The 27,037-nt window shown below is 41.3% G+C and overlaps 1 protein-coding gene across 15 annotated transcripts in view; it reads left to right on the top strand.

The window, feature by feature from the left end:
• Positions 1-27,037, top strand: part of DLGAP1 (DLG associated protein 1) — a 951,759-nt gene that overhangs the window by 571,009 nt on the left and 353,713 nt on the right. For 5 of the 15 annotated variants that reach the window (XM_007974542.3, XM_007974540.3, XM_007974541.3 and 2 more), the window contains one exon: positions 10,106-11,134. In XM_007974542.3, the coding sequence (XP_007972733.3) occupies positions 10,178-11,134 (957 nt within the window). In that variant the 5' untranslated portion in view covers positions 10,106-10,177. Of the gene's footprint in view, positions 1-10,105; positions 11,135-15,032; positions 15,733-15,758; positions 16,196-27,037 lie in introns of those variants that run through there. The other 10 variants (XM_073006444.1, XM_007974544.3, XM_073006448.1 and 7 more) reach the window with 5 other exon arrangements.

Here is a 27,037-nt window from a genome sequence, read left to right as displayed (position 1 = left end):
TATAGTCTGAATTAGCGTGCATACTGTATCCAAGCCAATAAATACTTAAATGGGTATAAAACTGTATGAGGATAACTTAGCCAGTTCTGTTGGAGCCGCTTCAGAGACTGACTCACATTGGCCCCGCTTGGATGTAGACCACAGCGGTGGAGGTTCTGTATGCTTGCAGTTACCCACTGGGCAGGAGGGTCCCCTTGGATGAGTAAGTTTTGTGTGCCTGCCCTGGTTCTGCTGCATTTGACCACAGAGTTTCACCCTCTGAGCAGGGAGCCAGGCCTACCAAGACCTACAAGGCCATTAGGCAGCTGCTGTCTGTGTCTTTCCCTGGGGTTCCATGGACTCTGGACTGGCTCCTCTCTTGCCTCCACACACACTCCCTCTGTAGGGCCCATGGCTAACGCTGCCCCACAGTTCAGTAGCATCAACTCTGGCTTCCAGTGGGGCCGACGTGGGCCCTTCCTTTACTTGACCTTGAAGATAAGCTCACCAGAGTCCAGTGATTCTAGGAACATCCCCACCTAAATTTCCCAAAGTGAGCATCTTATTAGCTCAGTGAAGGCTCTGCATGGATGCCCCTGAATCCAGTCTTCCATCAGCTCAGAGAATGTGGTGATCGCCTTCAACAGTCCTGGCCACAGTGTCGCCAGGAGATGCTGTGAGTAGGGAAGAAATTCCCAAAAGCAGGTGTCAGCTGAACAGCTACCACAAACGGGCTTAGTGTCTGCATTTCTGGGGTCTCAGCACTCAGGAAAGTAGATTTGTACAGCAAACTTGGTGAGAACAGCAACAACATTTAAAGAAAGAGACTTTATAAGAGAAAATTTGATTCAGGTAAATATATGTATATGTGTGTATGTATATATAAAGTCTGGCTGTAAAACAAGTTGTCTAGAATGTGCCAGAACATGTTCACAAGACTACTCAGCTAGTCATGAGCAGTCTGGACAAAAATAACTTGGCTTCATCAGAGGCTATTTCCACTGCTTCTTTTCAAGTTGTGTTGTCATATTGTTCTGATTGTCATTGTTTTTGTGTTTTTTCCATCTTCCATCACGGCTGTCTTTGGGTACCATTAAACGGCTTTATTCTGTCATCATTTCTTCTTTCTCCTAGATTTATCAGTAGTTTGCAAGTTTTTCTCAACTTTTTTTGGAGTAAACACTGATGGGTTTTTCTCTTCTCTGTGAATATTCTGCCCCCATCAATTGTACCCCTGTAAGACAGGCTATCCCCCTGCTGCAGCACCTCCTGAAGAGCACTGGTCCATGGCTGGTCAAGGTAGCCACATTCTCCTAGCTGGCTCCCAGGGGAATTCATCTGTCCATTTAGCAGAGATGACCAACCCTCTCCTGGAAATCCAAATAAGAACAATTCCATAGGAAGCATATCTCCGAGGTCTCATAGAGTCAGCACAGGCACCTTTGAACTCTGACAGTCCAAAATAACATTAGGAGATGTTATCGTTTACTGCCTGGATTATCTTCACATAAAAATCACTTCCTAAGTCCTATGGCATTTTGCTCAGCCACCAATATAAATGATGACCTATTAATCATTTCTCAAAGAACACTACCTTCCACCTTTTTATTCTCAAAAACTGTTATGAAACCACTTTTTAAAAGCTTTGTATGGAGACGCGGGTGATTGTAATTGTGCTGCCTACTGTGACCAAATTGGAGAAGATTTCAATTGCGTCGTTGGTTTTTTTTTTTTTTTTTTAACAATACCATATCTTTTGAAAAGGAAATGCCTCTGAAGGCATTTATTTGTAGGAGCAGACTGATTGACAGAGGTATTCACAGACGAAATCAAACTGCAGATGATTAGGATAGCAATCAATGTTAATGAAAAGCCAAAATACATTCTGCATCTATAAAATGGCTCAGCATTGTACTCTGTGTAATATAATTGGTATATTTCACAATGTGTTTATTCAAAGGTGCTCTAATAGTACTTGTATAATTTTAAGTATACAACACATGAAAATCTTCAAGTAAGGAAGCCTGGAAAAGTGAAAGAATATGACATGCAGTTATCCTCTGCAGGTACAATTTCAGAAGGTCAGAAAATATCCAAACTCACATTCTCACCTCTGTTAAGTTTTCTGTTTGCTTTTCTTTTTTTTTTTTTTTTTTTTTTTTTTTTTTTTGAGATAGAGTCTCACCCTGTCACCCAGACTGCAGTGCAGTGGCCACAATCTTGGCTCACTGCAAGCTCCGCCTCCCGGGTTCACACCATTCTCTTGCCTCAGCCTCCCAAGTAGCTGGGACTACTGGCGCCCACCACCACACCTGGATAATTTTTTGTATTTTTAGTAGAGACAGGGTTTCACCATGTTAGCCAGGATGGTCTCAATCTCCCGACCTCATGATCCGCCCACCTCGGCCTCCCAAAGTGCTGGAATTACAGCGTGAGCCACTGAGCCTGGCCGTTTTCTGTTTACTTTTACCCAAAAGTGCCATGGTTTCATTTTTTAGTAGTAAGAACCATTTTCTGATTTTAAAAAGTAATAATTTTAAATCATCAGTCTGTTGGGCATTCATCATTCTCAATCTCTGTAGAATTGGGATTTATTATAAGTAAACGGGAAAATTAATTTTGTTCTGTCTAAAAAATGTCATGTATGTGTTCAGACTGTGGTTGGAGCATACATGTGTGGGCAAGGAGGCCGGAATCAGGAGACACTGCCGTAGCTTGCCAGGACATTGTCCCCCTCTCTTGGCATACTCCTTCTTTTCTTCCAGTCTTCTCTCATAAACTGCTCTTGCAAGAAATCATAGCTTCTTTGAGATCTTTCTGCACCTCCCCACTCCCACATGTATTCTCTAACTACAGGTAGAGAAATCTTTAATACAAGTGTGACCATGCCACTGTCTTGTTTAAATTCCTCTAATGGACTACCACCACCTGCAAATACAGTGCTACATCCTGACATAGCTTCACCAGGGATCTCAAGATTTTGCCCTACCTGTTTCACTTAGGAACAGGTGCAGATGTGAGGTTCAGTACACAAAATTACAGAAAGCAAAATAACTGTAAGCTATTTTGTCTCCTCTCTCCACACATACTCCCTCTGCAGAGCCCTTGGCTAAAGTTGCCACGTGGTTCAATAGCATGGGACTCTGGCTTCCTATGGGGCCAACACAGGCCCTTCCTTTTCTTGATAAGGAAACAAGATAAAGGTCTGTTTTTCTCTCAACTAAACAAAATGCAGAGGTGCACATCCAGGGCTGGTATGGCACCCCACTGTAGGTCAGAACCTTTATCTTTTGGTTCTCTAATCCTCAAACTGTAATTTCGACCTCAAGGTAAAGATCACTATTCACCCAGCCCCCACAGCTGCTTTTCTTTACCCAGAAAGGGTAGAGAAAGGTATGCCCCTCACTTTAGAGATGTTTTCCAGAAATTGCACATGCCATTTCAAATTATATTCCATTAGCCAGCATTAGTCACCCAGGCACATCTAGGCAGACTGAAAAATGTAGTCATTGTTCGGGGCTGTTTGTACTTTTCAACAAGAGAATCCTTTCTTTCTCTTTAGTGGAATGTTATAACCTGGCATGGACAAGCTTCAGGCAGGTAGAGGGATGCCAGAAAGGTGACTTGAGAGATACAGAGCAGAAGGATGATCATTTAGAGGCTGGGAAGGGTAGTTAAGGGGGTGCTGCTGAGGTGGGAGAGTGGGGATGATTAATGGGTACAAAAAAATAGATGCAAGGCCAAATGAACGATAAGCTCTAGTATTTGATAGCACAATAGGGTGACTATAGTCAATAATAATCTAATTGCACTTTTAAAGATAACCATAAGAGTATAATTGGATTGTTTGTAACAAAAAGGATAAATGTTTGAGGTGATGGATATTCCATTTACCTTGATGTGACTATTAAACATTATATGCCTGTATCAAAATATCTCATGTACCCCAGAAATATATACATGACTAGGTGCCCACAAAAATTCAAAAACAAAATTTAAGACAGCTTGACCCTGAAAAGATTCATGGAGATTTCCTCTTCCTGATGCCTCCTCAAACAAGAACACAGTGCCCCCGTTCTCCTGGGCAGGGTCCACCACTGTCTTTCTAAAGTAAGTCGCGATTGCCTGCCTGTCCATCCTCATGGGGTAAGACAGGGGAGGACCTTCAGTATGCTCCTATTTCTGCATGTAAAGAAAAATCAAGAAAAGCAGCTTTAAATAAAGACAGGCACAGAAATCAAAATGGAATAAGGACTTGCCAGCTTTGCAAGACTATTTCCCCTTTGTCAGCGTCTTCTAATGTGTGGTGTGTTTGTGTTTTCCTTGGGTCTAATAAATTACCTACCTTGAAAGTTTCCTTTACAGTGCTGGATTATTCTTGCTTTGGTCATCATCTGGATAGTAATAATTCTGCTCCAGGTGTGGGAACTCTGGAAAAACTGTGCATCTCACACTCTGAGCTTGTCTCATGGTCACAAACAGCGTCAACAAATTATCCAAGCAAAAAAATCAGGAGTCATGGCACAATGGTAAAATTGAACTTAGAAGAACAATAAAACAGAATGTTGAAGTCACAGTGAACAAGAAAAAATTAGAGATAATCACTGGTAGTCATAGAAACCCTCATGAAGACATGTTGACCACAGTCCCCATCCTTGCTCAAAGAACAAGGCCTGAAAGGCAATTTCCCTATTTCCAGAAATTGTTATCATTGCTTAAAGTCTAATTGAGAGGCTGGCATCCTCTTTTTTCAAGAATGCATAGAAGAATGAGAATTGTTATTTATCTCTTTTCACGTTTTTTCATGGCTAGGTCATGAAATGCATACACTGAATCCCTAGTGGCCAAAGGGCTTATGACATGGCTCTCACAATATATCATAAGCCCTCTGGCCACTAGGGATTCACTGTAGGCATTTGGTCATCTTTGCAGCAGCAGACAAGGAAGGGATGTTCAATTAATGCTTTCTAATGATGCTGTTGGTCACACCATAGGTGGGAGCAAGTGGTGCCCATGGATACAACTTATAAACATTAATTAGGAGGGGGGAAAAAAGAGATAAATGTGCTGGAAAGGGAGTTTAAGAGTAAGGCAAGAGGAACATGAAGAATGAGAGAAAGAAGAGCAGGACCTCCACAGTAGGTGCCACCAGCAAGTGTCTACCCATTGCCAGTGGCCTTAGGATTTTAGATCATTTTCCCTTGCTCACCAGGAAGTCGCAGAATGTGTTCTCTTTTATGATCACAAACTGCCCTATTTTTGTTTTAAAATGACAAGATAGAAGAGAGTGTAAGATTTGTTATAGAAAGGGCCAAGGTATTAAGTTGTGTATTTGGCCTTGACCAGAAAGATAGATTTAGCATTTAGAAATGTTTTTTGCCATGTTATGACCTTATTTTCCCACATCACAGAGAAAAAAAGATCAAGATCTCAATATCTCTTTTACAAATATAAGTAAGGAAGGAGGAATGTTAGCTTATTTATTCTGGATGCAATTTGTTACCCTTCAAGAAAATAGAGGTGCTTGTCCTGTGCTAAAAATAGCCCAGGTAAATTTTAGTAAAAAATCACACTGTGTATGATTAATTTACAGAAATTATCATCAGTTATATCACTTACCTTAAATCATCATTAGTGGCCTTAAACAACTCTTCATTTGCTCTGCTTGTCCTCACGTAACATCATCTTGCATGGAATGTTGCTCACATATTAAAGATAGTTAAATACTGAATACCTGATTAAAATAATCTTGTATATTTTGGAGTAAACATGTATAATTCATGTTTTCAGCTCTTGCCAGTTTCACATCTTATTTAGCAGAAAATATCTACCCAAGACTCAACTGCTTGAGAAGGAAAGTTCGAAATATTATCCCGTATTATTTTATATATTGAGATTCTACTATATGTGATCATAAAACTTAGTATGTGTCTATAATCCTAATAGAATCTTGTTTTTGCTTTTTAAGTCTATATTTGAAAGGCAAAAATGTCCTCAGTGGAACCTGGTTTATAGAGGGAGACTTTCTTATGCAATGGATTTTTTCCATCTAAGTTAGTTTGTGCCACAGTTTTGCTAAAAACACATACTTAACCCTCTTACATTCTTCCTTGCCACAGCCTACTTTTAGGACCATAACTTCATACAAAGCAATCCCAAGGTGTTCTGTTTCATTAGTCTCTCACCAGTGGACATGTTTTTACCTATTGGTTCTTCCTTATCCACAGGTATCATAAGTCCTGAATACTTTTTTGTCCTTTCAAAAGTCAGTTTCTCTCTCTCCTCCAGGCAGATTGCCCTCTGTCTAAGCATCCTGTAGTCAACAGGTCAGGCAAACTCCCCAGGCTACATCCAGACAGGTAGAACAGCAGAAGGTATGATATTGTCCAGTGAGGTGCAGAGTTAGAAGTCAAAGGTAAACAGGTCAGAGGAGGTGTTCATCAGCCTGCTTCCTGCGTTGCTCTGAAAACTACTAGTCTTTGGAATGGTCACCCCGATGGAATGGTCCCCCCAACTATTGGGTATCTTTCCTTGGCTGCACCCAGCCTGGCCTTTGCCACACTGTCATGTTTTCATTAAACAGATGCTACCTGAATCACAACATGAACCACTTTGGGAAATGTTGCATTAATGCATTAAGTTATTGAGTAAATATTCTACTAACTTGATTCCCACTATCCACTAGGATAACACTTTACTAAATACTGGGTGGGTAAAACATAGTCCCTACCCTTAAGGACCTCACAATTTAGTAGACTAACCAATTTTGAGTGACTGTACTGATGAAAACCTTTCAGCATTATCCCTGAATGGTCAATCCAGAAACTGGGAGACAGGAGGAAGAAAGGAGCTTCACAAAGCATAGATAGAGATTGCCAACATTGTCATGAGCTCCCAGATGCAGTATGTTTCATGGAATAGACAAGACCTGGCCTCTCAAAAATCTTTTTTCATGAGGCCTAGTGTGGGTGTTTGATATGTTTGTTTGTTTGTTTGTTATTGAGATGGAATCTTGCTCTGTCACCCAGGTTAGAGTGCAGTGGCACGATCTTGGCTCGCTGCAACCTCTGCCTCCCAGATTCAAGCAATTCTCCTGCCTCAGCCTCTCAAGTAGCTGGGATTACAGGCTCCCGCCACTATGCCCAGCTAATTTTTGTATTTTTAGTAGAGATGAGGTTTCACTATGTTGGCTAGGCTGGTCTTGAACTCCTGACTTCAGGTGACAAGCCTGCCTCGGCCCCCCAAAGTGCCGGGATTACAGGCGTGAGCCACCGCGCCCAGCCTTACGTTTTGTTTCTTAATTAAACCATATATCTATCTCTCTAGGAATATCTGAAATGACATTAGTGATATTTTAGAGAGTCACATTGGCTTTCCAAGATGATTCCTTATATGGCAATTTTTGTATTGTAGGAAGTCTTGAAAGAAAATCAGGCTGTCAGAAGGAACTTGGTCAGGCACTGACTCTGTTTTAGAGTCCAAAGAAAATACTCTGCCCTGGTGGAATAGCAGCCTCTGTTAGTTACTAAAGCTCCGGAAGATCCGAGCTTGGAAATGGACTGAGATACCCTACATGGGATATGCATGAGTGACCTTTTCCTGAGGCTGAGCTATTAGGTCTGGGGTCCTTCACTCATGTCCCCAAGAACTTTTCAAAGGCCATCCTTTGGTCATTTTGCCATTGTCTATTAACGTTTTTTTTTTTTTTTTGAGACAGGGTCTCATTCTGTCACCCAGGCTGAAGTGTAGCAGTGCATTCACAACTCACTGCAGCCTCAACCTCCTGGGCTCAAGCAGTCCTCTCCCCACTTGAGTAGCTGGGACTAGAGGCATGCGCCATCACTCCCAGCTAATTTTTTTTTTTTTTTTTTTTTTTTTTTTTTTTTGTAGAGACTGGGTCCCACTATTTTTCCCAGCTTGTCTCAGACTCCTGGGCTCAAGCAGTTCTCCAACCTTGACCTCCCAAAGTGCTGGGATTACAGGCATGAGCCACCACACCTGGTCTTGTGCATAAATCTTCAACCAGAAACCTTAAACTAGGAAGAAGAGATACATGATCCTCAAATTAGCCAAGTCACGCTTACTTGTTCTCTCAGTTTGTTTAGAGAAAGCTCTTGACCCTCGATTGACAAACACCTGGGCGGATTTTCTCTACATTTCTGATTTATTTGCCATATCTTTACTTTTTCCCGTTCTGAGTAACCTGGGGGGATTGTTTGTGTGGTGCAGTTGTTCCTACAGAATTCAAAAAGGAAAGTATGCAACAGAAGACAGATATATCCTAAAGATATGAGGTGCCATTGGCTTCTGTTAGTCATCCTGTTGTTGTTTTTTTTGTTTGTTTTGTTTTGTTTTGTTTTGAGACAGAGTCTTGCTCTGTCGCCCAGGCTGGAGTGCAGTGGCATGATCGCGGCTCACTGCAAGCTCTGCCTCCTGGATTCATGCCATTCTCCTGCCTCAGCCTCCCAAGTAGCTGGGACCACAGGCACCCGCCACCACGCCCGGCTAATTTTTTGTATTTTTTGTAGAGACTGGGTTTCACCATATTAGCCAGGATGGTCTCAATCTCCTGACCTCGTGATCCACCCACCTTGGACTCCCAAAGTGCTGGGATTACAGGTGTGAGCCACCACGCCCGGCTCATCTTGTTTTTTAACTCACATTTTCATTCACATTTATGGAGTGCTATTATTATGTGCTTACATGGCTGGATCGACACTAGGTGGGGGTACATAAGGTGACTAACAGACTGGGTGGCAAGGAATGTAAGCTGGAAGAGAGATCCTGAAGCAAGCAACTCTGTAGGTTCTGGGGAGTGAGTTTCAGATGTGGTGGAAACAGAAGACAGGAACTAATTCTCTCTGCTAGGAGAACCAGCAAAGGTCTCCCAGAGGAACGGAGTCCCTCTCTGGTTCTATCTTTAAGGATTAACATGTAGAGACTAGACCGACCAACATGGTGAAACCTCGTAAATACAAAAATTAGCCAGCCATGGTAACAGGCGCCTGTAATCCCAGCTACTCTAGAGGCTGGGGCAGGGGAATCTCTTGAACCCAGGAGACAGAGGTTGCAGTGAGCCGAGATCGTGCCATTGCACGGTAGCCTGGGTGACAGAGCAAAAACTCCGTCTCAAAAAAAGAAAAAGAAACAAAAAGCGTAAGACCCAAGAAACAAGAGAAAGATACATTCAGTTATTGCAGTCATAGAGGGGAGGAGAGTTATTCTTTCAAATAATTTAAAAACAATTTGCCTTTTTAAAAATATAGTTTCCTTTTCCTAGTTTTCTTTTTTCTTTTTCTTTTTTTTTTTTTTTTTTGTTTTCTGAGATGGAGTCTTCCTCTGTTCCCCAGGCTGGAGTGCAGTGGGGCCATCTCGGCTCACTGCAAGCTCCACCTCCCCGGTTCAAGCAATTCTCCTGCCTCAGCCTCCCCAGTAGCTGTGATTACAGGTACCCACCACCATACCCGGCTAATTTTTGTGTTTTTAGTAGAGACAGGGTTTCACCATGTTGGCCAGGCTGGTCTCAAACTCCTGACCTCAGGTGATCCACCCGCCTCGGCCTCCCAAAGTTTGGGAAATACAGGCATGAGCCACCGCCCCCGGCCTCCTTTTTCTAGTTTTCTAGCTTTACCTCCACCTTCTCTCCCTACAGGCTTTGGAGTCAGCTTTCCTGCCCCACAGAGGTGACAAAGCTTATCCAATAATGCATTCAAGCTGGTTTTAGGGACACTGATAAGTTCTGCCAAAAAGGAACACAGTCGCAGACGGCACCCTCAAAAGATCAATACCAGGCCTGCAGGGTTGCTCACGCCTGTAATCCCAGCACTTAAGGGGGGCCAAAGTGGGAGGATCGCTTGAGCCCAGGAGTTCGAGAACAAGCCTGGGCAATATAGTGAGACCTCGCCTCTACGAAAAATTAGCCAAGCGTGGTGGTGCCTGCCTGTAGTCCTAGCTACTCAGGAGGCTGTTGTGGAAGGATAGCTTGAGCCCAGGATGTGGAGGCTGCAGGAAGCAGAGATGGCGCCTCTGCACTCTAGCCTGGGCAACAAAGCAAGACCCTGTAAAGTGCAATACCTAATTTCCAAGAGAAATATTAACGACTTTGCCCTCTTCTTCATTCCCCCAGATCTCTGCCCGAGACGGGTCTGGAACGTGACTCCCGGGTGTCCATGACCCCGGTGGCTGCTTCCCGTCCGCAATGAAAGGGCTATCGGGCAGCCGCAGCCATCACCACGGGGTCACCTGCGACTCGGCCTGTGACTCGCTGTCGCACCACTCGGACCGCAAGCCCTACCTGCTGAGCCCGGTGGAGCACCACCCCGCCGACCACCCGTACTACACCCAGCGGAACTCCTTCCAAGCTGAGTGCGTGGGCCCCTTCAGCGACCCGCTGGCCAGCAGCACCTTCCCCCGTAGGCACTACACCTCGCAGCAGGAGCTGAAGGACGAGTGCGCCCTGGTGCCCCGCACCCTGGCCACCAAGGCGAACCGCATCCCCGCCAACCTGCTGGACCAGTTCGAGCGGCAGCTGCCACTCAGCCGCGATGGCTATCACACTCTGCAGTACAAGCGCACGGCTGTGGAGCACCGCAGCGACAGTCCCGGCCGCATCCGCCACCTGGTGCACTCGGTCCAGAAGCTCTTCACCAAGTCGCACTCCCTGGAGGGGCCGTCCAAGGGCAGCGTCAACGGGGGCAAGGCCAGCCCCGACGAGGCGCAGGCGGCGCGCTATGGCAAGCGCAGCAAGAGCAAGGAGCGGCGCGCGGAGCCCAAAGCCCGGCCCAGCACCTCCCCGGGCTGGTGGAGCTCGGACGACAACCTGGATGGTGACATGTGCATCTACCACACCCCCTCGGGCGTGATGACCATGGGCAGGTGCCCCGACCGCTCGGCCTCACAGTACTTCATGGAGGCCTACAACACCATCAGCGAGCAGGCGGTGAAGGCCTCCCGGAGCAACAATGACGTCAAGTGCTCCACCTGCGCCAACCTGCCGGTCACCCTGGACACCCCGCTGCTGAAGAAGAGCGCCTGGTCCTCCACGCTCACCGTGAGCCGGGCCCGGGAGGTTTACCAGAAGGCCTCGGTGAACATGGACCAGGCCATGGTGAAATCTGAGTCGTGTCAGCAAGAACGCTCCTGCCAGTACTTGCAGGTACCATTTCTATCAATGATGGAGGCTTAGAAGTAGTACCTGGCATGCTTGTGTGGGCATTTCTCCTGGTTCTAGTCTTGGCACTACTCTGAATTTTCTATTAAGATATGGACCTTGTGCAAATTATTTGGCATCTCTGTGCCGAATTGCTCATGTGGGGAAAATGCAAAGAACCCAGTGTTACCGACCTCATCGGGTTATCTTAAGATACTAGATATCCGAGTGCTTTGAAAAGCAGGCCTATGGAAAGGCAAAGAGTTATTATGGCGTTCCTCTTTTATCTGAGGGATCATAGGATGGGAAAGAGACAAAAGGGAAGTCTACAGAGAATTTTAAAATAAGTCCACCTTTCTTTAATTCAAAAGTAAACGATGATCTTTTGAATTATGGAAAGAGTTTCTTTAAATCTATTCAGGGTTGTGGGGTGGTTTTCATTGTGAAATCCTGCCTGAAGCTATGTTAGAACACTGCGATGGTCATCACTATCACCATCAGTAACTACATCCCACCTGAGCTTCCACCCCAGGGGCACAGCAAATCAGGAAGACACCCTGTGCCCTGAGGAGGTGGGGAGCTAGCCAGTTTGGGGACCTGACAAACACAGCTGCAGAGACCCAGGACAACAGAGAGGAGGAGGAAAAGGAGGAAGGATCAGAGAAATAAAGTACAATTAGTGTCAGGGTGTAAATCCCACACACTTACAGAGCCAGGGCAGGCTGCTCTTCCCTGCCACAGTCTCCTTATGTTTTCCTCCAGTGCACTGAAACCAGATGTTACCCGGATAAAAATATAGGAGAGAGGTCTTCTTCTTCCCTACCTCCTTGCTGTAGTATTGTAATTTTTCCCAAGACACATTTTTCTATAAGAAGGACTCTCATCTTTTCCTTTTTCAAAGTGTCTTTTCTTCTCTGTACTCTCCTGGTAGCCTCATCTTAAAAAAAAAAATTACTGAGCTATAAAAGTATAACATACCCACTCCCATTTTACACTCCCACCTTAAGAAGAAATGCAAAGAAAAATTCTTCCTTTGAGGAATTCATCTTTTTTGCTCCCTTTGAACTCCTCCTGGCAAATCTGTCTCCCTTGGGAATGCCTCCACCAATCCCTGAGAAGACCCCAAGCTGGCAATCCCTGGACAAGGGCAGTGCCAGAGCCTGTTCTTGGAGTTCAGAAGAAGCACCAGCACATGGACAGTTTTCACACACAGCACACAATAACGTGGTCCGTATTTCCCACTGAAGGTCGTGTTGCCTAATTTCCCATAAGGTTGCTGCATGTTAATAAGTTATCAAGAACTATAACAATTTCCGAGCTCAAAGAATCATTTAATCCACTTAGCATATGAAGAAGTAGACACCAAGAAAGGTAAATACTTAGTGAGTTAAACCGTTAGCATGTGGCAGAGGTGGGACCAGAACCCAGTCTCTTCACTTGGAGAAATGGCCATTATGAAGGTTGCAACTGAAAGCTCTAGAAACTCTTTAAGAACGTAAAGCTCACCCACCACTGAAAGTAAAGTATTTCGGTAAGGATATCTGTCTTGAAAAAAGTAAGGAGTAAAGAGTTAAAAGTCCTAGAGTACCACACATTTTGTCTGCAAAAATTCTATGACCAGTGGCAAAAACAAAACAAATTGAAAGAAAAAAAAAAAAAAAAACACCTGTACTTAAATAAGTAATGATGAGATTAGATGAGAAGTATCAGAGTAAAGGATGCTGTGTATGGATCTAGCATAAACCTTCGTTAGTAATGAAATGTTTTTATTTTATATTTTATAATATAAATCATTTTATATTTTATAATCATTTTATATTTTAATCATTTTATATTTTATAATATAAAAATGTTATATTTGCCTATATGCCTACATTCTTCCCACCTTAGGTTCATTTTTCTTTCTTTTTTATACCTTTTTGGAGTACCAATCTCAGGTAGTGGTAAAACGTGGAAGGATAAGGAAAGAAAGAAGGAAAGTGATATTAATTGAAAATCTACTATATACCAGATGCTATAGCAAATGTGTTCACATTTCATATTTCATTTAATCTTTGTAATAATCCTGAGATTACTGAATGTAATAATACTGTATTTTTATAAGAGAAGAAACTGACACTTAGAAATATCAAGTGATTTAAAGTCTCACTATCTGGAGGTTGTACAACTAAGATTTAGACTCAGGTCTGTTTGATGACAAAGCCAAACTCTTTCTAATATGCCCTAGCACAGACCTGAAATCAAAGGCATGAAAAATGGTGAGCAAGATGAAAATAAAATCTTTAAAATAAGCATATTATTATTAAAGTTTTTCAGTAAAATCAGAATGAAATCTTAAAGGCTTAAGTATGGGATTTAGTATAGTAGCATCATTGGATCTCCTTCTAAAAGATTTGGGAATTCTATTTTCAAATTATTTGCCTTCTTTAAGCCATTTTTTTAATGAAACATTTGAGGCTTACAGAAAGGTATAAAGAAAAAACAAATAAAACACCCATTTATACGTCACCCATCATACAGAACTAAAGCATTCATTACAATGGATCACACACACACTCATATTAATCCCTTTTACTTCCCTTCTTCCCCAGAGTAATAGCTAATCTGTCTTTGACACCAAAGCACCTTTGTTTTTAATTCTGAAATTATTGAAAGGTTGAAAACAGTTTAACATGTTCTGTCCTACATTGGGCAATAATTAACCAAGCTAGTTCAACCTTTTAAATATAAACTAAACTCCAAGATAATCCTTATTAATAGATGTTGAATTTATTAAATTTCTATTTTATGCAAGGCTTTCAAACTAGGGGAAAAAATCTATATTTCAATGTGGGGAGGTAGTATGTTAGTAAATGAATTAAATGTAAACCAGTGTACACCTCCCAACCCATGTGCTGAGGCTGAAGAGATGCTGTAAAGAAAGGGAAGAGAGAGCTATACATTCATATGGGATCAGAGGAGAATAGAAAATACCTCCTGAGAACTGGGCTGCTGCTCCCTTCTTGCTTCTAGGAAATGAAAAGAGGATCTGCCATCCCGTGCAAGGTCTGCTGAGGAAGATAGGGTTAGCCCCTGCGCCAGCTAGTTCCAAGGGAACACTTTCATCTATAGGCTCATTCTTAGCAGTAAATTTGGGAAAACAGAGAGGGAAAGGGTTTCTTTGGAGTTCTTTTTTTTTCTTTTCTTTTTCAGTTCTATTGCCTTAATTGCCAACTAATATTGAAGCTGGATTTATCAATGGATTTAACTTCAATATTAGAGGTTTAGTAGGCAAAGCACTATTCTACTAGTTCCAAGAGCATTCTAGTCCTTATTTGCCGCTAACTAGTAACATGACCTGGAAACATTCTTTCAGCTTTCTGGACTTCCTTCCTTTGCTAGAAAATGAGGCACTTCCTCCAAAAGATATATGATCTCAGTACGCATTCTCAAACTCGCAAATCACATGTGTCGGAGTACTAATTAGAACTATTGTCAAGAGCTGAAAGTCCCGGGACTCTCATTTCAGAGATGCCTCCTATATGTTTTTCAGATGTTATCTAATTTGCTCTTTAAAATTCTAGAGATATTTCACAGTTGAAGAACCTAAGTTTTCGTAAATTAGGTTAAGTAACTTGCCCAAGGACACACAGCTAGTATGTGGCAACATGCTGGGTCAAAACTGATTTCTCTGCCTTCAAAGTCTGTATTCATTTACTACACGCAATCTCTACCTCCTCCAAATACAAAGCAGAGGAAGGAAGCAGTGTATATCAAGTATCTATTATGTGCCAGAAACTGGGTATATCTCATTAAGTACTCAAAACAACTTTGTAGAGTATTATTTACTTTAGTTTTATAGACAACAAAGCAGGCACAAATGCTGAAATCATTTGCCCAGGAACACATAAACAGTAAGTGGGGAGCTAGCACTTGATCCCAAATCTGTCCAACTCCATAATATGCTTCAGTAATGGAAATGAGTGCGAGTGCATATTTTTTATGTTATTACTTGATTTGTTTTGTGGTAAATGTATGTGTGCATCTGACCTCATATGCGTGTGAGAAGTTAACAGGGCGCGGATGTGAAATTAGACTAACAATGAAACAACTGATTATGTCCCTAATTTGATTCAAGACTAACAAAGATGAAATTCATAATCACCAATTAGAAAGTCTAAATACTAGCAAACCTCTGCTTCTCTCTTTGCAGAATTATCACTTAGAATTAGCTTAATTTAGGTCATTGCCATGATTCTGTAGAAAATGAGAAGTCTGTAGGTATTTAGCCTCTGCCTGACATTGACTTAGGGATCAAATACTGTAGCTTGAAATCACTGCAAGTCCCAGTTAATATGGTCAATTATATTATGAGTGATATGTACTCACTGACAAGCTGTCTGTAGTTAATAAAAAAGGGACTCCTTTTTTTCCAATATTGTTATTTTTAAATGTCAAGAATCAGATGTCTGCTGTTTAGAACTATTGTACCGCTGCCAGTGACTGTCTGTATTAGGGTTGGGAGCAGGAACATGGATTTGAAGACATTAAAACTGTTTAATTCTCAGTTGAGATGTGGTTGGCTCTTATACATTTGGAATAAAGCATTTATGGCACATCTCAGGGTAAGTGCTTAATAGTTAAATAAATAAAATAGGAAGAGGTTCAGAGATAGAATAAAAGGTAGTTTTTGTTGTTTTGTTTTTGCTTTTAAAAAGCAGAATTATTGGTTCCATTTATGCCTCTTTATGTAAATGTTGTATGTTGAGTGACTGACATGTAAAGCCATTCAGAAGAGCAAGATTTTAGATTTCCAACTGTTAACCTAAAAGAAAAATCCCTTCAAACCGTGTATTTTGCATTCATTCAGCCGTAGAAACAGGAAAAGGGAAACAAAACGCTCTCTCCCCGGTAGAAGTGGAGAGAGAGAGGCAGAGGGAGCGAGAGAGAGAGCAAGACAGACCGAGAAGGAAAGCACTCCCAGAGATGAAATTTTAGGAAAGCAAAATGATCGACCTTTTTAAGGCTGAGTGGGTTTCTTCAGTTTGTGTGCAAGTTTCAAGAAATGGAAGGACTGACCAGGTTTGGGTATAACTCTTTTATTACTTTGTATTTGATAATAGTGTGTTGTTGATTTGGATGGTTTTTATGGTAGGGAGAGGAAGGGGTAGTATCTGTGATTTTATTTCTCCTCTAAATAACGGCTAGTGAGACTGAAAGAGCTGACAAACTAATGTATGTACAGATAGTAAAAAAGCAGGTGGAGACATCAGATACCTACAAATCTGTGTCTCCACCAGGGCTTTATAAAATCTTTAATTGACACATGATCTCCTTAGATCTGCTAGGTGCTGTTAGTGGATGTTATATGGCTGGTGATTGAAATATGATCGGTTGTTTTCCAGCGCCAGGATTCTGAATACTTACTGCTCCTTTGCAAAATTAACATTTGTGATGATTGCTCTTTTGGGGGGTGGGGGTCTGCTTAAATAAGGATCACACAAGATCACTGAGGAAGCGTTCATAAACATGATTCCAGGATCTTTTAAATACAGGTAAAATTATTTTTTCAATAATCTGTTCAAGATTATTTCCATCTTTGCCCAGTGGGAGCTTTCTTTCCCTGGCTGAGTTTTTCCTCCCTCTTGTGTTAGAACAATTTTAAGTCTCCCAATTCAGTTAAAACTACTTTACATGCGATTTGTGAAAGTGCTGAACGGTTCTGCTAATGACTTTGGCTGCTGGGATGTTTCTTTGCTGCGTTTTTCTGAAATCCCATCCATCACATTCATTGATGATTTCTTTATTTTTAATCTAAATTGCCTTAATAATCCAGCAAGTGAATGTCAAGGTTCCTGAATGGATTTCCTATTGGGTTTGTACAGTCTACCTGTTTTTCGCTGATCTTGTAGAGATGCCTTCTTCATTCATAGAAAGATGAGATTGCTCCAGCCGATGCTAACTTTGAATGTGGAATCAGTGATCAGCTGCAGAATCCTGTTAATTCTCCTCTCTCTCTCTCTCTCTCTCTCTCTCTCTCTCTCTCTCTCTCTGATTCTCTATTATTCTCACTATTGTCATGTCCAATTAATAGAGGGAAAAAAACAATTGACAAAACACTGTGAGAAAGCAGGGGTCCAGAAAGACTCAGTGGTAGTAAAGCGAAGATCAAAACTATACAGGAAAGCCTTCTTGGGAGTTGTTAAAGAAACTTTGGTAGTCTTGACCTCCAGTTTCATTGTTTTCTAAAGACATTTTCGGCAACACCAAAATGCTTGGTTAGCCACAGTCCGAGGTTTCTGCCTGTAACACACACTTTCTGATCTCACAGAATTCCAATCTACTAATTAAAGGCATAGCATTAGTTAGCAAAGAGAAAAGCTAGCCTTGGATCTCTCAGGGGTCAGGAGATTTCATTTCCTCTTTTTCCATTCTCCTTAGAAGACGCTTTGCTTGATTGCAAATTAAAGACAGTAAATCAAGGTAATCATTCACCATTCTTTAAGAGAACCATTCACCCACAGTCTCTGGCCCACTTGAGATCATGGCATTAGACAATTTTACACAGTGATTTGTGAATGGTAGAACACATTGCTCTTTTGTGTCAGGTTTTTTAGGAACTGCTAAAAAATATATGCAATATTGCCAAGCTGACTTTAATTTGTAATTAGATTATGTTTTCCACAATCTGTCTTAGCAGGTTATTGCACAGGGAGAATTTTTTTTCACATTATTTTGGTAAATTCATATTTATGTGTTTTTCCAAATTCTTAAGTTAAAACCACAATAGGGAATTACATTAATTTTTTTCAATGACTGATTTATTTATATTCAACCCAGTCCTCTATGTTTATAAACTAAAAAGTAATGATATAAAGAATCAATTAATTACTGTTATACAGAGATAAAGGAGAAAATATTGTGTAAAGGCATAACATTTACTGTTACTTTTGACCAAATTCTTGTTTTTACTGTTTTTAATTTTTTTTTTTTTTTTTTTTTTTGTCTTGAAGAGCACGCACGTGATTAAGGAAAGACCTCTTCTGATTCCCTGATCTTTTAAATGTAGGAATATTTAGGCCTCTCATTAAAAACTTTTTGTTTCATTTGCTAAAGTCTGGCAATATGCCTGCTTTTTTTGCATTTCTAAGATATATTATACAATGAATTTTCTGAATGTGTAGGTCTTTTTGTGTATATTAGGTCACTGTTCTCTATCAACTGGAGTTTCTACTCACTGTTTCACAGAATTAGGAAACTTCCCACAAAAATCAGGCTTGTGATATCACAGAACTATCTATGAAGCAGAATTATGTGAGCCTGGGGTTACTGCATGCCAGGTGCAAGTGTGCAGGTTTATAGATGCACCTTCTATCCGCATAGGTATCCCTCCAATAATACTTCTAAAATATGCATTTATACACATGCCATCTTTGATCTCCGATTCATGAACTCAGATCCATTTTAAGAGTGCCATTTCACAAAGTCCATGGAAGAGGAATTACTATGAAGTGGAGAAACAGGTTTTTCATAGATGGTAGTAGAAAAATCATTACTTTGCTTTTCCACTGATTATATTGAACTTCACCTTGGACCATTAGTGTAGACTAGTTAGGGATGTCCTGCTTCTCTGGTGTAAGAATAAAGAGGTTTTAGTCCCCTTAATAAGGGGGCATCCAACAATCATAAAAGGATATTACTTTTGCTCTCCTTAATTTTTGTAACCACAATTTAATACACACTTGCAAGATTGTCTAACTCCTCCCTGATTTAATTCTCCAAGACTCTAAAATCATAAGATACATAACTAAAGGACCAGGTAGAGTTGGGTTTTCCCCCCTTAAAATGACAGTTTTAGATAATAGAACCTCCTGATCAGAAGGTCATCTGGTATAGCTTCCCATTCACACTAATCTTCCTGCAATGTGGACATTGTATCTTTCTATCTATTTTTCATCTAATAATCTCCTTATAAAAGAAGGCTTTGAAATTATTTAGTCCAATTTAGTTTTTTGAAAGGAGAAAAATCCTAAGGAAATACCTCGATGAGATCAGTCATCTTGTCAGTGGAACCTGGCACTCGCAGGCTCACTGCCTGGCTACAAGTGCTGTTCTGTTCCCTTTATGTTGTACATATTCTATTATCCATTCTCGTAACATCATTTGAAGGCAATGGGGCCAAGTCACAAGGAAGCAAAGGGAGAAGCGACATTATCTGAAAGTTAGAGTTGAAGCAAGTTTGTGACTTGAAAGTCTCAAAAGAGGCAAAGATTAACTAAATCATGCCTGCAATTATTTATTTTAACTCCCAAAGAAAATAAATTGGTATGCTTCTCCTTTTATGGATGAGTTTTTCCTGCATCATGGTAAACCACGTAGCAAAGGAGGATGAATGGAGCAGAATGCATTAGGATATGTGATCTTTAGGGAATTTGCTGAGCCCTGGTTAGATTTTGAAGACAGCATGCATCCTTCCAGCATCTTCCACTCGTTTGAAGTCAGCATCCCTCATCTTACTTCTCTAGGATAAAAATTAACATAGCTGTTACCATATTTGCAAAGGCCAAACTTTATTTTATATATATATATGTATAAAATGTGTATGGTGTGACAGGTAGGAATTATGTACTGGAACAATGGGACCATGGGACCAAATATATTAAATGGGAGCAACTGCAGCAAATCTGAGAGGAATAGTGCACAGGATATATAAACTAAGAGCTACAAGCTAATCTCTTAGTTATTGCCCCCAACATGTAAAAGAAAGTGATTGGAAAGGATTTATCTCTAAAATTGGAACTGCTACATGAAACATTGTAAAGTGGAATCAATATGGGTACACATGGGCACAATAATATCACATATATGCCTGTAGAGAATCATATATATGTGTGGCCACTTGCTCTATCATTGAATATTTAGAGGTAAAGACTCCTTAATTTTATGTGCACAAGAATCACCTTGAGAGCGTCTGTAAAATGAGGATCTCTGACATCAACCCAGAAGATTCTGATTTCATAGATACGGGATGATTCTGACAGTGATCAATCCCAGAACTGCACTTTAAGTAACCCAATTCTAGAGAACTATAAGGCTTAATTTCTCACTGTATTTACTGAAGGGGGCAGTAGAGCCTAATAGATGAAATACGGGATCCAGGTGCTCTGACTGCAAGCTTTATTGATGCTGGCTTGCTGCATGACTTTGGGCTCTCTCTACTTAGTACTTCTATTTCTACATCTGTAAAATGGGCATGATCATATGACTGTGTTTGCTTCAGGTCTTAGAAACAAATTAAACTTCAAATTTGAGAAATAAATGAAAAATACAGTGTGAAAATATTCCAAGTTTATAGATCCTCAAACATTAACAAGCTTTATCTCTTTCCCATGTTTCATGTACCATACCACTTTTTCCTTTATATTTCACTTGATCTAGTTTTTATTAAGCTGGAGTTGGGATTAACATATCTGATTTTGGCTGGGCGCGGTGGCTCAAGCCTGTAATCCCAGCACTTTGGGAGGCCGAGACGGGCGGATCACGAGGTCAGGAGATCGAGACCATCCTGGCTAACACGGTGAAACCCCGTCTCTACTAAAAAATACAAAAAATTAGCCAGGCGCGGTGGTGGGCGCCTGTAGTCCCAGCTACTCGGGAGGCTGAGGCAGGAGAATGGCGTAAACCCGCGAGGCGGAGCTTGCAGTGAGCTGAGATCTGGCCACTGCACTCCAGCCTGGGCGACAGAGCAAGACTCCGTCTCAAAAAAAAAAAAAAAAAAAAAAAAAAAAAAACATATCTGATTCTGTGGTAAAGAAAAGCCCTTTCCAATGAGGGATGAAAGTAGGTCTTAATCACAGTATGGGTGTAAAACTTCACTGTCATGTGTGCCAACTAAACACAGAAAGCTTTCATCTGAAGGCAAAAGTATCACAGAGTCAATCTTTTTCTATTTTCTTTTTTGAAAGACAGTGTTTCCCTTTGTCACCCAGGTTGGAGTCCAGTAGTGTGATCACGGCTTACTGTAGCCCTGACCTCCTGGGCTCAAGTGACCCTCCCACCTCAGCCTCCAGAGTAGCTGGGACTACAGATCACGTCACCGTGCCAGGCTAAGTTTTTATGTAGAGACGGGGTTTCGCTATGTTGCCTAAGATGGTCTTAAACTTTTGGCCTCAAGCGATCTTCCCACCTCGGCCTCCCAAATTGCTGGGATTACAGCTGTGAGCCACTGCACCCAGCCTTGATTAATCTTTTGATAGCTCAGCCTCAGTGGATCAGGTTTTCCCATGGCTTGATACTGGCTGATGGAATATCATTCTGGCTTCTTCAAGCTTAAGTATATTCACACAAAAAAAGAAAAAAAAAAAAACCACAACACACACTTGCTTTTGTTTTCATACCTTAAGTCTGTCAAGCCCCTGCTGCCTTATTCCAGACAGCTCTGATAAGTCAACAGGACAAGCTTAATTAGTAATAATAGTCATGGGAGGTGTCTACAAGGGAAGTCTCTCCACCATCATCACCTCTTTAACTGAGTTAGGAGAACCGGGTTCTCCGTGGCACCTTGATAGGTGCTTTTCTGCCATTGATAGAAGATCACCAAACACCCTTGGCCATCACTCTTCTTTGCTCATGCTCAAAGTCCCTAAGCCAGATATATCATTCTTCTAGTGCTGTAGAAATTCAAAAGAGCAAGTAAACACTGAAGCCAGATCTGTCTCATGACCCTCTCCACAGAACCATCAGTTCAAACTTCTTCTGTCAGCCCTGTGACTTTGGGCAGTCTGAAGTCTACCTCACTTGCTTCTCCAGTGTCACCAAAACAGTGAAAACAAAACCATTCAGAATTCACAGGAAGTGTTTAATACATTTAATGAAATTATGTCTCTTAATTATGAAAACTTGACCAAATAGGCCTGCCATTTTTGGTTATAAAAGTGGAAAATAGTGATGATAGATATCATCCTATGGGCACTGGAAGACCCTGTTAGGCCACCCCGGGACGTGCAGTTTACACTCTGAATACCACCTGCCAGTCTAAGCTCCTCTGTGGACGTCCATCTGACTGGCATCCCCTTAGGCAGAAAATAAGTAGGGAGGGAGGCCTTTCTGCAGGACTTCTTCTTTTAAAGTCGCTTAAAGGAACCCAACTACCTGTATTCCTTGGAAATTTTATGTCTTTGTCTTCTCTCCTTAACTAATAAAAGTTTCGAAGGCTTATCTGTAACTCAAGGGGTGTCGATGAAACTAACTGTCATTTGTTTGCAAATGAAACCTGAGCTTTCTGAAAATGACTCCCCTGCAAAGTCATTCCCCCATAACACTCCTCCAGCCTTCTAGTTGATTTTAGATAGTTTCCTGTTCTCCCACCTCTTGGAAGTATTCCATGGCACGCTGAGCAGACACTTTTAGTCAAAAATGCCTATAAATAGCTGATTTTCCCTGCTTACTGCCTTCTCTCTAAGGCTTTCACAAAGGAGGTGAAACAAATCCACCAGAAACAAGAGCTTTCTGTGAGGGGTGTGTGGTGAAGCTTATGAAAAATCAAATCCATAGGCTGAAAATTATCGTGTAGGTGGCTTTGCCATATTTGAGTTACGCAATCACTGCATGGAAAAAGAAACATTTTATTTCATGCCAGATGATCTCATGAACTGAACAAGCCATCAAGTGAGACTCATTTGAACTTTCATGCTTCTTTAAAAACATGTACTTTGTTTATGAGGCCAGCATCATCCTGATACCAAAGCCTGGCAGAGACACAACAGGAAAAGAGAATTTTAGACCAATATCCCTGATGAACATTGATGCAGAAATCGTCAATAAAATACTGGCAAACCGAATCCAGCAGCACATCAAAAAGCTTGTCCACCACGATCAAGTGGGCTTCATCCCTGGGTTGCAAGGCTGGTTCAACATATGCAAATCAATAAACGTAATCCAGCATATACACAGAACCAAAGACAAAAACCACATGATTATCTCAATAGATGCAGAAAAGGCCTTTGACAAAATTCAACAGCCCTTCATGCTAAAAACCCTCAATAAATTAGGTATTGATGGGACGTATCTCAAAATAATAAGAGCTATTTATGACAGACCCACAGCCAGTATCATACTGAATGGGCAAAAACTGGAAGCATTCCCCTTGAAAACTGGAACAAGACAGGGATGCCCTCTCTCACCACTCCTATTCAACATAGTGTTGGAAATTCTGGCCAGGGCAATCAGGCAGGAGAAAGAAATAAAGGGTATTCAATTAGGAAAAGAGGAAGTCAAATTGTCCCTCTTTGCAGATGACATGATTGTATATTTAGGAAACCCCATCGTCTCAGCCCAGAATCTCCCTAAGCTAATAAGCACCTTCAGCAAAGTCTCAGGATACAAAATCAATGTGCAAAAATCACAAGCATTCTTATACAACAATAATAGACTAACAGAGAGCCAAATCATGAGTGAACTGCCATTCACAATTGCTTCAAAGAGAATAACCTAGGAATCCACCTTACAAGGGATGTGAAGGACCTCTTCAAGGAGAACTACAAACCACTGCTCAACAAAATAAAAGAGGACACAAACAAATGGAAGAACATTCCATGCTCATGGATAGGAAGAATCAATATCATGAAAATGGCCATACTGCCCAAGGTAATTTATAGATTCAATGCCATCCCCATCAAGCTACCAATAACTTTCTTCACAGAATTGGAAAAAACTACTTTAAAGTTCATATGGAATCAAAAAAGAGCCTTCATTGCCAAGGCAATCCTAAGCCAAAAGAACAAAGCTGGAGGAGGCATCATGCTACCTGACTTCAAACTATACTACAAGGCTACAGTAACCAAAACAGCATGGTACTGGTACCAAAACAGAGATATAGACCAATGGAACAGAACAGAGCCCTCAGAAATAACACCACATATCTACAACCATCTGGTCTTTGACAAACCTGACAAAAACAAGAAATGGGGAAAGGATTCCCTATTTAATAAATGGTGCTGAGAAAACTGGCTAGCCATATGTAGAAAGCTGAAACTGGATCCCTTCCTTACACCTTATACAAAAATTAATTCAAGATGGATTAAAGACTTAAATGTTAGACCTAAAACCATAAAAACCCTAGAAGAAAACTTAGGCAATACCATTCAGGACATAGGCATGGGCAAGGACTTCATGTCTAAAACACCAAAAGCAATGACAACAAAAGCCAAAATCAACAAATGGGATCTAATTAAACTAAAGAGCTTCTGCACAGCAAAAGAAACTACCATCAGAGTGAACAGGCAACCTATAGAATGGGAGAAAAATTTTGCAATCTACTCATCTGACAAAGGGCTAATATCCAGAATCTACAAAGAACTCAAACACATTTACAAGTAAAAAACAACCCCATCGAAAAGTGGGTGAAGTATATTAACAGACACTTCTCAAAAGAAGATACTTATGCAGCCAATAGACACACGAAAAAATGCTCATCATCACTGGCCATCAGAGAAATGCAAATCAAAACCACAGTGAAACATCATCTCACACCAGTTAGAATGGTGATCATTAAAAAGTCAGGAAACAACAGGTGCTGGAGAGGATGAGGAAAAATAGGAACACTTTTACACTGTTGGTGGGACTGTAAACTAGTTCAACCATTGTGGAAGACAGAGTGGCAATTCCTTAAGGAACTAGAACTAGAAATACTATTTGACCCAGCCATCCCATTATTGGGTATGTACCCAAAGGATTATCAATCATGCTGCTATAAAGACACATGCACATGTATGTATATTGCGGCACTATTCACAATAGCAAAGACTTGGAACCAACCCAAATGTCCATCAATGATAGCCTGGATTGAGAAAATGTGGCACATATACACCATGGAATACTATGCAGCCATAAAAAAGGATGAGTTCTTGTCCTTTGTAGGGACATGGATGAAGCTGGAAACCATTATTCTCAGCAAACTATCGCAAGGCCAAAAAACCAAACACTGCATGTTCTCACTCATAGGTGGGAATTGAACAGCGGGAACACTTGGACACAGGAAGGGGAACATCACACACTGGGGCCTGTCGTGGGGAGGGGGGAGGGAAAACATTAGGAGATATACCTAATGTAAATGATGAGTTAATGGGTGCAACACACCAACATGGCACATGTAAACATATGTAACAAACTTGCATGTTGTGCACATGTACCCTAGTACTTAAAGTATATATATATAAAAAAAAAACCTATTTTGACTTTCACACTGCTATTTAAAAAAAAAATCCAAACCCAATTTTTATTTATTATATTCTATTTGTAAATCTAGATAACCAATTCCTGTAGCCTTTCCATCATGGGAAATTTGAAACTGTTTTCCCTATCCCTATTTCTTCTCCCAACAGCCCTTCTCTCTTGCCTCCGAGGCCCCACCCATCGTCCACATCACAGAGCCCCCAGAGTGGGGCATGACACCTCTAGAAGACTGTGCCCATGGTAGGCAGGCAGGTAATTTCTTCCTTCACTGATCTTACTGACACGAGCCTTAGAAACCCATACCAGTGGTTAATTTCATCCCCTCCTCCTTCCTTCCCCACTCTGTGAACCCTCTTTAGCAAGAGAGCTGAGCTCAGCAATACTCTCTCCTCCGCAGGACTCCCTTCTCTCACTTCTTTTCCCTTTCCTTTTATGTAGCTATTTTATTACTTAATTGAGAAGGGACTCCTAGTCCAAGAGTGTCAGTTTACAGATGAGAAAACTGAGATCTGGAGAGGCTAAGTGGCATTTCCATGGCCCTTGGTTGTGGAGAGAGGTGGGGAAAAGCAGTGGCGTTCAAAAGTCTTCCTGAGTTCCTCTTATTTTCAAGTTCCTCAATCTCTAGCAAGAGGCAGGCATTTATCTTGATGTTCCTTGCAGTGTTAATAACACTGATTCTAGCCAGGTGTGGTGGCTCACACCTGTAATCCCAGCACTTTGGGAGGCCGAGGCGGGCAGATCACGAAGTCAGGAGTTCAAGACCAGCATGGCCAACATAGTGAAACCCCGTCTCTACTAAAAATACAAAAAAATTAGCCAGGCTTGGTGGCACGAGCCTGTAGTTCCCAGCTACTTGGGAAGCTGAGGCAGGAGAATCGCTTAATCCCAGGAGGCAGAGGTTACAGTGAGCCAAGATCCAGCCTGGGTGACACAGCAAGACTTTGTCTAAAAAAAAAAAAATAGAAATAAAATAAAAAATAACACTAACTCCACACTTGATGGATACTCAAGACATTTCCTTCCAGTCCCAGCCCCTGCCCTTTCCACTCTGGTGGCTGGATCTAATTTGCTGTGGCCTACGCCCTGTCTATTGCTAAAGTTTCTAGAAAGAGCATCTCATTATGCCTTTATTAATTTTCCAAGAACGCACACCATCAATAGAAGCAAGTATCTGGAAGAACTCAAAATATCACTTAGCCCAGTGTATTTTGTACTTTTTAACCATCAAAGTCTGTGTTCAAATAAAGCAAAACATGTAAAACCATTTAAAACAGCGCTAGTCACATTGACGCAAGAACAAGAGGTTTTAAATCTAAATTCTCTCCCCAAGCCACCTCACCCCACTCTGTACCGGGGCTTTCTATGATTTGAAAACTACTGCCCATTCCTTCCCCATTAATCAATCTAAGCTAAGAAAGATTTTAATGATCCAGGAGGGAAATTTCTGTATCTGTTCTTAATAAGCCCACTCTTAATAAATCAGATCAATCGGAAAGCCCTGATAAGTTCCCAAAAAGATATTGGGATCTCTATTCTGAGCTTGGAAAGTTAAACATCCCCAGTGTGGTAATTGAATTAGCAGCAGCAGCTGTCCAGGCTGCAGGCCTGGTGCCCTGCCCTTCATTAAAAAGACAGCAATTGATCCTGGGACTCCCAGAGTTCCTGATTGACTCAGACTACAAAATCACTTTTGGGCTT

Source organism: Chlorocebus sabaeus, chromosome 18 (genome assembly GCF_047675955.1).
Source record: "Chlorocebus sabaeus isolate Y175 chromosome 18, mChlSab1.0.hap1, whole genome shotgun sequence".
Lineage (NCBI taxonomy): Eukaryota > Metazoa > Chordata > Mammalia > Primates > Cercopithecidae > Chlorocebus > Chlorocebus sabaeus.
Note: the sequence above shows the minus strand (reverse complement) of the source record. Positions and strands in the feature narration are given on the sequence as shown.